At 49.8% G+C, this 15,174-nt stretch overlaps 1 protein-coding gene across 1 annotated transcript in view; it reads left to right on the top strand.

Annotated features, from left to right (window-relative positions):
• Positions 1-6: 6 nt before the first annotated feature.
• Positions 7-15,174, top strand: part of MN1 (MN1 proto-oncogene, transcriptional regulator) — a 34,210-nt gene continuing 19,042 nt past the window's right edge. Inside the window, exon 1 of the mRNA XM_015644260.2 lies at positions 7-3,524. Within this exon, the coding sequence (XP_015499746.1) occupies positions 92-3,524 (3,433 nt within the window). The 5' untranslated portion in view covers positions 7-91. The remainder of the gene's footprint in view (positions 3,525-15,174) is intronic.

Below are 15,174 nucleotides of genomic sequence, written 5' to 3'. Positions count from 1 at the left end.
GAGTGGCGCGGAGCGGAGCAGCGGGGAGCGGCGGGCAGCGGGACGGCGGAGCGGCGCGGAGCAGCCATGCCCTGCTGAGGAGCCGCGCAGGATGTTCGGGCTGGAGCAGTTCGAGCCGCAGAACAGCGGCCGGAGCGGCGGGCAGGCGGAGCGGGGCTTCGGCCAGCCCGGACTGAGCATGAGCGCGCACTTCAAGGCGCCGGCCTTTCCCGGCGGCGGCCCGGCACCGGCGGACCCGGCCCTGGGAACGCTCGGCGATCCGCCCCTCCTGGGCATGAACATGAGCCTGGCCGGGGACGGCTACGGCTTCCCGGGCCGCGGCCCCGCCGAGCTGCACGGCGGCGGCATGCAGCCGCCTGTGCACGGCTTCTTCGGCGGACAGCAGCCGCACGGCGGCCCCGGCGGCGCCCCCCACCCTCACCAGCACCCCCCGCACTTCGGCGGCGGCTTCGGGCCCGACCCCGGCGCCTCCTGCGTGCACGGCGGGCGTCTTCTGGGCTACAGCGGCGCGCTGGGCGGGCAGACGGCGTTCGCCGACGGCTACGAGCACATGGCCGAAGGCCAGGGCGGCGAGGGCTTCGGGCAGCAGCGCCCCGGGACCTTGCCCGATTTCCAGCACCACGGCGCCGGCGCCGCCAGCCACGCCGTGCCGGCGCCCTGCCTGCCCCTCGACCAGTCCCCCAACCGCGCTGCCTCCTTCCACGGGCTGCCGGCGGCCGGCTCTTCCGAGCCCCACGGCCTGGAGCCGCGGCGGCTGCCGTCGCAGGGCGGCGTGGACTCGCTGGAATACAATTACCCTGGCGACGGCCCTGCCAGTCACTTCGAGCTGCCCGTCTTCTCCCCGTCGGAGCCTGAGGGGCAGCTGCCGCACTACGGCGGCGGGAGGCAGGTGCCGGCGGGCGGCAGCTTCGCGGGGGCGCCCGCCCTGCCCCGGGCGCCGGGCATGGCCGTGGCCAAAGCGCACCCGCCGCAGCAGCACGGCGTCTTCTTCGAGCGCTTCGGGGGGGCGCGGAAGATGTCGGCCAGTCTGGAGCCGGGGGCCAACGCCAGGCACCCGCTGATGCAGCAGCAGCAGCAGCCGCCACCACCACCGCAACCACCGCAGCAGCCGCCGGGCTTGCTGGCCAGACAGAACTCCTGCCCGCCAGCCATCCCTAGGCAACAGCAAACAGAAGCCAACGCTCCCAACTCCAACCTGCAGGACAATGGGCCCATAATGCAGAACCAGCATGCACAGTTTGAATACCCTATTCACAGACTGGAGAACAGGAATATGCATCCCTACACCGACCCCGTGTTTAATATGCAGCACCCTCCTCCACAACAGCCACCAAATCAAAGACTGCAGCACTTCGATGCCCCCTACGTGAGCGTTGCCAAGAGGCCGCGGTTTGACTTCCCCAACACTCCTGGCGTCGAGCGCTGCGCCTCCTGGGGCGGCGGCATGCACGGCCCGGCCATGGAGAGTCACCTTTCCCCGACGGCCTACCCTGGCCTGCCGGGCGAGTTCACCCCGCCGGCACCCGAGGCCTTTGGGGGCCCATTGCCACACGGCGGCCCTGAGCACCCGGCGCTGGCGCAGCGCCAGAACGCGGCCCTGGTGATGAAGCAGATGGCCTCGCGAAGCCAGCAGCGCCTGCGGCCGCCCAGTCTGCAGCAGCTGGGGCATCACGGTGAGGTGGGCGCACCCGGCGGCCTTCCCCCGCCAGCCTTCGAGCGGGAGGCTGGTGGCGGCCGCAGCTTCGATGCGCCGGCACCGCACCTGGCCCCCGATAGCGCCTGGTTCGCAGGGCCGCCGCCGCCTGGGGAACTGCTGCCGAGGCGCTTGGCGGCACCTGGGCTACCAGGCGAGGCAGCCCCCCACGAGCTGGGCCTGCAGCCGGGTGGCCCTGCCGTGCTCTTCCGGCCGGGCGCCGGTGGGCTGGGGCTGCAGGAGCCCTTGCGGATGGCGGGCGAGGGGCCGGCACAGGCCCTGCCGTCGCCCGGCGTCCATCCGCCCTTCACACCCACAATGGGTGGCCTCTCGCAGCTGCAGTCACCGGGCAGCGGTGTGGCACTGCCCAGTGCCCCTGCTGAGCGCCGTGGCCCCGCCGACTTTGCCGCTCAGCCTGGCTTCCCCTTTGCGGCGGCGGCGCGGCAGCCGGCGGCCCACGGGGCCGCACCTGCCCTCAGCGCCTCGCCAGGGGCCTACCCACCACCCCCACCCGAGTTTCCCCCGCCACCCCCGCCGCGGCCCGCTGCCAGCAAGCTGGGTGCCCTCTCGCTGGGCTCCTTCAGCAAGGCGGCCAGCAAGGACAATGTCTTCGGGCAGAGCTGCCTGGCTGCTCTCTCCACTGCCTGCCAAAACATGATCGCGAGCCTGGGCGCTCCCAACCTCAACGTCACCTTCAACAAGAAGAGCCCGGCCGAGGCCAAGCGCAAGCTCAGCCAGGCCGAGCCTGACCCGCCACCTGCTGCCCCGGACTATTTCCCAGCAGGCCCACCAGTAGGTGGGGGTGGCACGGGCAAAGCAGCGGGCACTGGCCCGCTGCTGCCCGCGGAGAGCAGCCTCTCACCCGGCTACGCGCTGGAGCCGGTGGCCGGTGGCGAGGGGAAGGCGGGTGGCGGGCGGGGTCGGGGTCGCCGGAAACGGGACAGTGGGCACGTCAGCCCCGGCACGTTTTTTGAGAAGTTCTCAGCTGCCGAGGGTGGGGGAGCCGGTGTCAGCCCAGGGCAGCCGGCAGTGCCGGTGGCGGCGGGGGCCCCGCCGGGGGCTGCGGGCGCTGAGCGCGGTGGAGGCACCCCTCATGACAAGCCCCTGACCTCACCCTCCTGGGGCAAGGGCAGTGAACTGTTGCTGGCGGAGCAACCCGACCTGATGTCCTCCCTGGACAGCGGCATCCAGAGCGTGACCAAGTCAGACGGCAGCTCCCCGCACGTGGACTTTCCCGACGAGGTCAGCACCAGCTATGGCAACGAGGATGAGGTGTCCTCCAGCTCCGACAATGCCACCTCCAAGCCCACCCGTAGCCCGCTGCTGGGTGGTTCGCCCAAGCTGCCCCGTGGGGAGCACGCACTTCTCAACGGACAGAAGCCCCTGGCCCTTGGCCTTCTCAGTACATCTACCTCGACCCCCGACAGCTATGGGCTCAGCACCACGGCGGGCGCTCACCCTGGCACGCCAAGCATGGAGCAGGTGCGGACCCCCACAAGCACCTCGGCCCAGGATGAGATCCACCCCCTGGAGATCCTGCAGGCACAGATCCAGCTCCAGCGGCAGCAGTTCAGCATCTCGGAAGACCAGCCCTTGGGGTTGAAGAGCAAGAAGGGGGAGTGTGCGGGGCAGAATGGGGACAGCGACCTGGGCAGCTGCTGCTCGGAAGGTGTCAAGGGCACCATGAGCACCATAGACCTGGACTCCCTGATGGCGGAGCACAACTCCACCTGGTACCTGCCTGGAGAAAAGGCCCTGATGGAGGGGCAGGAGGAGGACAAGTCCATGGCACCCTGGGAGAAGCCCAAGCCCCCGAACCCCAGCAAAGAAGGTATCAGTTGTCCCACATGGGTGCTGGCACAGGGGTAGGGGTGGTTGTCAGCTTCTCGGGGAAGGGGACATGGTGGGGCTGCAGCTCTGGTACTCAGGGCACACACTGGCTCCACACCTTCTCCACTCTTGGTGGGTGCCAGGCACCTTCTTGGTCTGGACTGGGGTTGCAGGATGCTGGGTGGCTCTGCTGGGAGGGCCAGTGCCAGGAACAAAGTGCCTAGTGCCCAACTGGCCCACGTAACAACTGCCCCATGGCATCTCTGCTGCCAGCCCTGTCCCTATTGTGCCTCCTAGGGAATGGCCAGTTGGGGGTACTGAGCAAAGGGGCTCCCAGTGAGCCCCACCTGAGCTCCTGGGCCTGGGGTACAGCCTTGGATGCTGAGGAGGAGGCTCCTGCAGGGCCCCACCAGGCATGAAGTGCTGAGGAGGGGGCTCCCACTGAGCCTGGTGCCAGCTGAACCTTCCAGCCACTTTCCCAAAAGTGTGACTGAGGTTTTCCCAAACTACAGAAACATGAGTCTGGTGGTAGTGCTGCCCCTTCAGGTCCAGGTGCCCCCTGCTTGCATTTGGAGCCCATGAGCAGTGTGATACTGAACTGAACAGCTTGTAACATTATTTTTCATTTAACTGAAAGGCAGTTTAAAATAAGGCTTTAGGTCTGTTAGTGTAAAACTTGCTTAGTTGACAGATGTTTAATTTTGACATTAGTTGTCATTTTTGATCCTTCCATGTGTCCAGAGGGCATCATAATTCCCCAGGTTTAGGAAAAATATTTTAATGGAAAACCCTCTATTATCTCTGTTTGAGATAAGGATGATTATGGATTCAATTGGTTTCTATTTTCTCTTATCAAATCCCTATTTTGCAACCTGCCTAGCTGTATGTGTGATTGTTATAACGGGTGCACATGCTGTACCTGCTATCTTAGGGCAGGCGGGTGGGTTTTGGCGTGCAAGAAATACACGTGTGCAGTTTGCACAATATAAACTCATTAGCTGTGCCTAGGAAAGGTGATATTTTGGTACTGCAGTGTAGTTTGGAATTGTTTTCATTACCTCTCGTAGTAGAGAGGTAACTGACTTTTTACAGCCCTCCACGTTTAGTAATTTTGTTAAGAAAGTTCTTGGTGAAATTAGAAGGGAACTGGTTTGGAAACTGGGCTGTTTCCTAACCTGGTTCTGGTTGGCTTTGCAGCTTTGGCTTTCTGAAGCGTGAATCCTAGCCCCCACGGTTTGTCTCTTTGTTCATGTTTAATGCCCAGCGCAGGAGACTCTCATTTTGAGCAGAGTGTTTAGCATGCACGGCAGACCCGAGGAAGCCCATCAGCATTCTCCATGCTTCACCCAGGCAAGGACATAAATTGGTTTGTTTGGGGCCCTTCTTTTCCATTTTTAAATGGGAGTTGCACACAGCATCCTTCCTGGCCCCTTCTCTTTTATTGTTTCTTGTACACAACATCTAGATCTGACTGGATCAATAGCTAGTTAGCACAAATCACAGTTCCTGTCACTTCTGCCTTGGCAGGCTCGAGCACATATATACGTTCTCTCACACCACACGCACCCCGTTACGTGTGCACTTTCACACACACACAGATACACAGATCTCACACTGTGCTGTGTTTAGAAATAAATTCTGAAAGAATAACTTCTTCCATAGATCTCGACTTCCTGGATGAAAAAAGTAGTCCTAAGCAGTGATTTAATTCTGAGCAGCACATTTATTAAAAGTGTAATTTGGCTTTAAATGATCTATATTTTGTGTGTGTGTGTCATACGGAGCGATGCTTCTGCAGCGTCTTTTAACAGCACTCCTCCAGTCACTTTGATCACAGCTATTCTTAGTAACAGCTAGTGAAAGAAGTAATTGCTTTCTGGTCGCGATAACCACAATGTTGGTGTTAAAACAGTTCATCACTTGGAAGGAAAACCATTTAATCAGTGTTCCTATATAAGGATATGTTTTAGTATTTCAGAGGCTTAACATAAAATAGCAAACCAGTTCCACAACAATGCAGAGGCGCTCGGGTTGGTTCATGCTTTAGTCACTTGAGGGATTTGAATGGGCTGGTTCCTCGGATGAGGAAATTTATACAGACTCACAGAGAATTTACTTTAACTGTTGTTGGAGATGATAAAGATACAATGGGTGAGACAAAACAGGCTGTTCACCTCAGTCAGTAGAAATAATTTAACTTAACATTGCCATACCCCTGATTGTGTGAAACTGTATTTAAGAAAAGGCTTCCTTTAGGCATGGGCTGAGATTTTAAACCTTCTCAGTCGGCTGGGATTTGCGCGGTGGTGTTTGTTCCAGCAGTAACCCAGTGTCTGGGTGGATGCGCAGGCTCCAGACAGCGCTCCTGCGAATTCAGGCAGTTCCTCGGCGTGCTGGAAGGTGGGCACCGTTTTGGAGCTGGGCAGCGTTAGTGAGAGCTGCATTAGACCCAGGGTCCTCCCCAGTGCAGGCATTGTTGGGGGCTTCTGACTTACACCTGCCGTGAGAGGGCGGGCGGTCGGGGATTTACTGGAATTGTGGCACTGCTGCGGTTGGCACCGGCAGCTCCTCAGGTGCCGGGGAGGTGAGGGAAGGGGAGGCAGAGGAAGAGACGATGGGTGTCGGGGACAGCTTCCCCTCGGTGCAGTGCTGGGCACTGTGTCCACTGCATGCCACTCTCAGCCAGTGCCAGGACTGGATGGTTCGGCTTCAGTGCTGGCCATGAAGGAAAGAGCAGGTTCCCCAAAGCACAGCAGGATCAGGAACTTCTCAAATACTCTGTTAATGCGCAGGTTATGGCAGAAACAACTTGATGTTTGTTTTAATGGCTGCTCAGATTCCTTGAAGCTCACCTTTTTTCCCATAACAGCATTAAAATGATGAGCTGATCTCTGGCAGTTGTGTGAGCTGTGGGTCTGGAGGTTTCTGAGAGCAGACACCGGTGCTGCTGGTGCCCCTGCGAGGTGTGACACCTCTGACGCTGGCCTGCCGCGAGCTCTGTGCGTGCGTTCACGTTCCATTCCGGAATGTGGTATTAGTAATGCTGCCTGGACATGGCTCTGCCCTGAAATGTTTTCTGTAAGGAGTTTTCTCTGATGCATCATATCTTGTACCAACATGTTTTATGTGAAGTAGCTGGTAGGTTTTGGGGGTTTTTTTCTGCTGAAAATGCTTTCTAGAATTTTGTGTTTTCCTTTGCCTAGCAGCTTGAGCTGGGAGTGAGAGATAAATAACACTGAGTCTAGATGGGTTGTCTTGACTTCCAACACCACAGCTTTAGCTGATAAAGAATAACCAGATCAAATTAACTTAAAAATCTGGGGCCAGTTTAATGGGGTTTTGCTTTTCCTGGTTTGACCAAACCAGAACAATTTCCCCTTCAGTGAAATATATATTAGTATCCTTTAGAAACCCAGTAATTAAGCGCTGGTGGGGTTTTGGTTTTAGTTTTTAATTGAAATTTTGAAGGTCCCATACTGCAGATGTCAGGTGAAGACATCAGTATGTACCTAGAACTGTGCAGGTGTTGATTGGAAAGGGTGGGAATATATTTTGCTGCTCCGTGGCTGTTGGGCTCGTCAGTCCGGGTTGACGGGCACGTGCCATGCGGCACCGTTAGCCTTCATCTGTGAGTTTTTGTTAATATTTCATCGTTACACTGAACCTGTCACTGGAATGAGCCCACAGGGCAACCCTCTTGCTGGAGCAGTGTGTAACATCTGTGAATTACTAGAAATACATTAACAAAGGTCAAATTTGGTCCAGATGCGGCCGGGAGCCTTTGTTTTCTTTCCCTTTCCAGTGCATTCTGCTGCCTGCTTTATTTTAAATACTGCTTAGTTATTTCAGAGGCTTTACCAAGGGACTGCGTTTGTTTACTGGGACTGAGTTTGTCAGACCTCTGGTGAGGTTTTTCAGGCACTGAACCTTCACTGCAAGCGATGTGCTGTAAGCGGCTGCGTTGTAGTGAGCGCTGTGGAAGCGAGTTCAGCAGCAAAGCTCAGCGCCTTTTCCAGCGAGGGGGCTGTGATTCCCGATGCTGCTTTGTTTGCCTCACTGGGCTGCTGAAACTTACACAATTTTAACAATTCAGTGAAAAAAGAAGCTGTTGCCTTTGTCTTGAAGTTACACAATAAACTCCACATATATCAAATTCACATCTTTATTAAATCATCTGGATTAGCAAGCAGAGTGACGAGGGAAGAACGCTCCTGCTGCTTATGCTGGGAGAGAGTTTGGTATGCGTTAGATTTGGATTTAATATGCTTTAAACTTTTCTAACCTGTTTAAAAAAAATTAATTGGAAGGGTTGCCCCTGCTTGGCCTCGTGTGAATGACAGAATTTCTCCATTGTTTACCTTGACTGACAATAATTTTTAATCCTTTCTACTAGAAAGTGGTCCAGTTTAGAAATATTTTCCTTTGTTTTATAAACATTCTGTAGCTGTGTGCTTGTCGACCTTTATGGCATATATTAGACAAAGCAAGTGACAGAATTTTCAGTAGTATTTCCTCTTGCTGTGATATACTAAAATATTTAGTGCAGGAAGTGTGTAAATTTATTGGCATTTCAGTAACAACTGTGGCCACTGTTTGCCTTTGCATCCACTGTCTGTTTGGTTATTTATTTTTGGTATCTAGATTTACCTGTTCTCATTTCAGTGGACAATCTAGCTGTGTTTGAATTAATGCAGATCACCTATCTGGTTTGCATCCTGGTGCTTCCTTGCCCCAAAATCTGTAATTTTCTGATGGCCCATTCAGTTGCAAGGTGAGTTTTAACGGGGTTGTTTTGCACATGCTTGGTGTGAGGACGTGCATGAGACAGACTTTGAGGGAGATGTTTCCGTGTGTGAATGTGCTTCAGATCTTTATGTATGATGTAAAAGGAAATTAATTAGACTTAGTATTTATATATGAGCTTGGATGACAGCATAGATTCATTTTGATCTGTGATTATACCATATATACTCTTAATTTTTAAGGTACAATACCTGTTTTATTTACCAATGACCTAGTGGCATGCTCGACCGTAGAACTACAAATAATATTTTGATAAAAAGCGTTATTAATTAGCAATGAGTATAGATACAATTTGTTGTTACTTGTGTAGAACAAAGAATAAGGCATCAAACAAAAGTCTAACCTAAAACTAAATAGGCTGCTTTTATTTGAACCAGCTGACTCCCAGCCTCAGTAGTGTTCTATACCAGGGAAAGGTTTTGGTACAGTAAAATGCCTTTATGTGGCCATATAAAATTTTAGTACTAGACAAATTACTGTACATTTTCAGTCAGTGGTTTCTCGTGTATTTCTGTTAAATCTGAGTGTGAGGAGAATCTCCTCAGAAAGTGCAGAGCCAGTTCTAAAATGAATCTTCAGGTGGCCTAACGTGTATGCTTTGTTAACGCTAAATTTACTGAAATATCAGAAGCCGTTTAATGACATAATTTCTCAAGCACATAGAGAATATTGAAGGAGACCTGTCAAACTGTAGGCAGAGGATCATTCCCTGTTTTATCTCTAGTATAGAATAGGTTTTCCTTGTGCATGTTTTGGACTGGAGCGTGTTGGATGCAGGCAGTGCGGGTGGTGGGCGTCAGGCGCTGGTACCCACCTCGCCATCGCGCCGCGGCTCCGGCCGGCATCCGCCTCCCTGTCCAGCTGGTCTGGCCTTTCCATTGAAAAATCTACACCTTTAAAAACAACAATGTTTGCACCTGTAAACACATAATTTAGGTTTGCAGGATATGTTTAAGATTGATGCGTTGTTTATTTTTAAATATGGAATTATTCTTGTTTCGTTTTTTGAGGGGCGTTTTTAAGTGAGAGCCTCTGTTAGTGAGGGCTGTTCAGAACATGGCTGGCTGTGCACCAGATCTTGGGTAAGGGACACGGGGAACCTTGTGGAAATTAAATAGGTGAAGCTGTGGAATCATTCAGGAAATTCAAGGTCTGCTCTCACCTTCCTTGTCTTGGTTAGATTTCTCTGTTTTTAAAATGTGATTCTGAATTTTTGCTGTTCTGTAGATAGACCCAGTTTACACACAGTGATTAGATGACTGGCTTATGTAAAAATACTGTGATTCTTTGTAGTTTGCTGCTTTTTCTTTGCCAGCTGCTTTTGTGTTGGTGCAGTTGAAACATTCTGAGTTATTAGTGACCTTTTAATACAAAGGATTTGGGTTTTTTTTACAAATTTAAATATATTTTATGTTTTATGTGCCAATGTTTCAAAGTCAAATGCCTTCTAAATTTAAAGCCGAGACTTGAACAGCTGGAGGTCTAATCCATTAATTTTTACAAGCTGACTTTCTTAATACTTCAAAGAGAACATCTTAGATGATATTGCTTTGCTGTTCCCCTCTTCAGCACCCCTTCTTCTCCTCTCCCTGCCAGTGCCCTCTCCTCTAAGACTTTACGTTCTGCTCATCTCCTGGCAAGTGACAAAAGCATCTGGATGGGGGGAACGCATTTTCCTTAGTTGATGTAATAAGTTTTAAGACTCGATGGTCTAGAAATGTTCCTTTCTTAGTATTGCACTTTTTTTATCCATACTAATGCAAAAATACGTGGTCACCACCATTCTGTGTTTCTTTCCTGTAGTTGGGTTATTTTTTGTAGCAGCACAGGCATTGTGATAGGAGTATTTTTGCTCAGCATTTGTGTCCTTTCAAGACACCTGACTCACATGTAGGGCACATCCCTCTCTGTAGGATTGTGACTGATCCATGCTGGCCATTTGGAAGTAACATTTTCCCAAGTTTTGCCTTGCCTGTTTGGGCAGGAACTGCTCTGGCACCGCTGAAGGTGCCGCTCCCTGGGATGCACGTGTGCATCCATCACGGGCAGCTCCCGAGCAGGAGCCGAGTCTCGGCTGCAGGCTGAGGTGCTCCCCAGATGCTGCAGTGGGGCACTTTGTGTCTGTTTGTTTTCAATTCCAGCAAATCTCTTTGGGTCTGTTCAGTGTTTTAATATAACACCACCGAGCATGACACTAGGCGGTCTACATTTTTTATTAGCTTTAACATTTGTCTAAAAAAGCTTTTTTTTTGGGTTTGGTAAGCAGAAATATGGTTACGTTTAAGTGCTGCTTTGATAGATTTTTTACATCTAAATAAATATAGTTAATTTGAGTTGAAACACAGACGGCACATGTGGGAGCTTGAAGGGCTCTGCTAGCTTTGGCTGAGAGCAATGGGAGAGACGTGCCACAGTCCTGCTCCCGCAACCACTTTGTGTGGACTTAGGGATATTTATCTTTTTTTATCCCCCTCTGTGTTTGGAGCATTTAAAATACAAAATGAAGAACTTTGTGTTTTTTTTTTTTCTTTTAACTCTCCTACCTTCAGTTCTGACTGCTGGGCCTTTAGGACTTGATCCCCTTGATCCCAGCCAAGCCTGCTGTGATCGGTCAGTAGTTGGAAGACAGCAGGGTTTTTTGTGGTAAAATATATGTTTTCAGAGTTAAGTCTGCATTTAATTAATTTTGTGAATTAGTATTCACAAAATACTCAAAAGCATTCTGTTGCTAATAGAAAGATCATCCTGAGGCTGGGGAAGCACAGTTAATTGAAAAAGCAGCCATTTGTAAAGTGAAGAAAATTTTAAAACATTTCATACCCTAATTAAGAATGTACTCCTGAGTTAAAATTGAGAATATTAATTTGCTGTGTGAAGCAAATACACTACAAAGCCCTGGAAAGAGTCATATCCTTCCTTCCTACTTAATCCTCTCCCAAAATGCAGTTTCAGAAGAAAGGCATGACTTTTTTTCTTCTATATAATATAGCCTGAAACCATTTTGCTAGAAAGATGTAAATTGATCTATTAACATAGGAAATGGAGGTTGGGCTGGGGTTATTATCTGGTCAGAATTTTAGGATCTCTTTCCTAGAAAAATCTTCTGCTAATTTTTTTTTTGGGGGGGGGGAGGGAGTGGGTGGGTATAATATTCCTCTATAATGGCCTTTAAAAGCCTTTTGGTCTCAGGTGAGAGCAGTCAGAAGAGACAGGGGATGCTATTGGTATAAGGCACAGCTGCTCATCCTTGCAAGCAGTGCCAGTCCCTGGGGAATGGGGCTGAGCCTTTCCTCCCGTGCACTGTTGGAGGTGAGGCTGTGAGTGGAAACGGGTGGGGAGGGAGTGTCTGCACAGCTCCTGCTCCCGGCTGGATGGCTCGGTCAGTCAAGGCATTGCCATCCTACTTACAGAAATTGGGGTCTGCGTGTGATTTAGAGCGCGGCAGAGTCCATATTCAGGTCCCACTGTAGGATTATTTTTATTTAAGATCATATTTATTGCACCATAAATTGCCACGGTGCTTTAGAAACCTGGGAGATGTTCCCATTGCTAAAGATTTACTGTCCAAATGAGATAAACCAGGCGTTGTTGGGCCGGGCAGCTGCCGGTTCACCACCAGAACACGGTGCGGTGCCACCAGGACTTGGGCAGAGGATGCTGGTGAGGCACACAGTGGAACTGGAGGGCACTTGGGTACCCAGCAAAGGCTGGCACGCCAGCTCTGAGTGCTGCTGGGTGGGCGTGAGGTTCTTAGGAAGCGTGTGTGGGCAGGGAGTGAAGGGCTGAGAGCATCTCGTCCCACCTGGTGATCTCATTTCTGCGTGGATTTTCCTTCTTCGGTGGGGATGGCGCGGCTGCACTGCCCTCTCCGGGGCAGCATTTCTCCTCTCGTGGAAAAAAATACATCCAGATCCCAGTTACGGCACTAATGATCCGTGTGTGAGTGAATTTCTAAACAAGTTTGTCAGTCTTAGCTACAGGAAAAGGGACCTCGATGTTGCAGAAGTAGTTTTGTGCGAGGTGAGTTTTCACCTCCTCTAAATGCCTGGGCTTGGAAGCATCACCCAGGGAGGGCTTCTCCTCCCTGCTCCCCTGGGTGATGGGAGAAGAGGACCCAGACCCCAGGCCTGAGCTGCCCAGTAGATCACAACCACCTGGTATGACATATTCCTGGAGTGCTGCTGAGCTGATAAGGACCTGCCAGGCAGCCAGGTAACTGTTTGCATCTAATGTTACAGATATTTTTGATCTGGCTCCATTGTTTTAATTTTTATTGGTGCCAAATATTAGGCTGAAAAATGTTTTTTTTGCCTTGTCTGACGAGCAATCCAAAATTTCAGACCAAATACAGTTTTAAAAGCAAGAAGATAATAAATGGGCCTATTGATTGTATTCTACAAAAGAAAAAAGGAGTTCCCCAGTAAATGTAATAAAAGCTACCACAATCTATGAGACAATAATTCTGAAACCCTTTAAAAATAGTATTATTATTCAAAGTGCAAAGCAGCTGGTATTTTATGATAGAACAGATTTTATTGTTGCTGGATATGGGGTCAAAGGCTTGCAGCACATTTTTGATTTAAACAAACCAAAAACACAAACGCTTTTTTGAAGATAAAATCACTAAGATTTATTTCTTTTTTCCCTGGATGCTATAGTTCCCTTCTCTACCTCTAAATTCTAAATATAGGCATGTGCTGTTCTTTTTGTGCTGGGAGAAACCACACACAGCCCAGGTCCCTGTGCTCTCCCTAACATGCCATGATTCTAGAGGCAGAGGGAAAACAAGGGCTTGTCCCAAGTACAATTCAAATCTCTTATGAACTACTTTGAAAGAGGCAGATCATGAAAAAGGGAGAATAACAAAACATGGCTTCATTCTGGATTATTATTATTATTATTATTATTATTATTATTTTCTTTATTGTTCTGGACGTTTCATCCCATCATTTGCCAATTTTCTGTGCTGTTGGCAGGGTGGGTGTGAGGGTGATGGCTGGAAAATGTGCAGGGGAACGGGGCAGTGTTGGGGAAAGCTCAAGGGCAGCCCTGGTAATTTGGGTGAGCTTTGCTTTTAAACTCTGTGCATCGTAGTCTTGTTGTATGTTACAAGACATACAGACAAAGTGGTGTGTCCTGTAGATAAATCCAGTTCATGTTCTATGTCCTGATGTTACTTATTTTAGCTGAGGTGTGAATGGGAAAGGCGGAAGGGAGTTTGCTGCTCCGGGTGCCCGGGGCAGGTGACCACGGTCCTGACCGGTGCAGGGGCACTGGAGTCCAGCTACTGCCATCCGACAAACATCACTTTGGAAATGTCAGGTTCTAACAACACTGTGAAGTCTTCCTCCAAATAATTATCCAGATCCTCTAGTGTTCTGTGTAGTTTCCTGGAGTGGCTGATGCCAGTGGTGCTGCGGTGTTTCTCTAACGGAAAAGAACAGATAAAAAAATCTCTTCTTTGAGCCAGACACGTGTGAGCCTTGGAGCTGGGAACGTGCGTTGGGAGATTGTGATACAATTACGTTTTATGTCTACCTATTAAGCATAATGAAGGGTTGGTTGCTGGCCTTAAATTTGGAAAGAGCTTACTGTAGAGCTTAAACCAGAAGTAGATTCCTGTAATTACTGCTTTGCCGTGCGGAGTGTGGCGAGGTAGAGGGAATAAAAACTGTTCATTGTCCAATTGTATTTCCATAACTGCTGCACTTTTAAATGTCTGTTTTGAAAGATAAAATTTTTTGTTATACTAATTTTCTGAAGTAAGCTAATAAAAGCCAACGCAGGGAAAAAAAAAAATAAAAGAGGTGAAGAATGTCAAATGAACAATGCTTAGAAAACACAGAGCTTCAGCTTCTTCAGTGAGCCCTGCTGCGGTGCTTGGAAAGTCAGTGGCTTTGTTTGTTAAACACAGGGTCACTGTGCTGTTGCAGTGTGGGTTTGCTTGAATCTGAGATCCTTGATGATGAAATGAAGAATTTTAAAAACTTTGAATTTTATGTTTGCTTTTCTTTGTACTAGATTAGGCAAATGGGGTAAAACTTGAAGCAGTCAGTTCTGAATCTGCTTTTGCTTTTACTTGATGTTGTTCTTGCTGTGTGATGGCAGTATGTCAGGGAAACTTGGATCCCAGCATCAGTTGTTTGGAATTATTGTTTGGATTATATTCAGTTTCAAATGGTAGGAAACTGAAGTGAGAAATGAGCATTTGTTTATGCTGATAAAATGAGTTTTTCATAGCATACGCTTGTTTTGGTTGTACATACTAATACATGGTATAGCTCAGAATGTCCATTTTTTCAGAGTGATAACATGGCCCCATTCTGCTCTTTGTGTGCATTTGGGACTGGAAACTGCATCAAAGAGGAGGTGTTTGTGCTTCAAGTAAGGAAGAAGAGAGGGAAGACCGAAACACTTCTTGGCCCTTAGGGAAAAAAAACACCCCAAACCACATCCTTTTTTCTCTCCCCCTCAGAAATTTGGCTTACATCTTTAAGAGAGAGAGTTTTTTCCTTTCCTTTTCCAACCATCCTTTAAGGTGTTTAAAGGATTTTAAGAGCACCAGTTTGTGGAGCTTCTCTTGGAATACGTTTTAAGGGGTTATATTTGACATGTTCCTGAAGGCTGCCTTCCACAGTGGTCTGGCCCGAATAGAAATGTGTAAAGTTCCCACTACTGAGCTGCAAAAGAATACTAAAAATGGGTTATGCAGAAAAAACCATTTAGATAAAAATGCAATTTTCCCTTCCACATACACTGCTAAGAATTAATAGCTCATTCTTCCTAAATGGGTACTTCTGTATTATATTTTCACCTTAATGAAATTCTTTCCAAAACAGGAGAGTTTC

The sequence above is a fragment of the Parus major genome, chromosome 15 (genome assembly GCF_001522545.3).
Source record: "Parus major isolate Abel chromosome 15, Parus_major1.1, whole genome shotgun sequence".
Taxonomy (NCBI): Eukaryota; Metazoa; Chordata; class Aves; order Passeriformes; family Paridae; genus Parus; species Parus major.
Note: the sequence above shows the minus strand (reverse complement) of the source record. Positions and strands in the feature narration are given on the sequence as shown.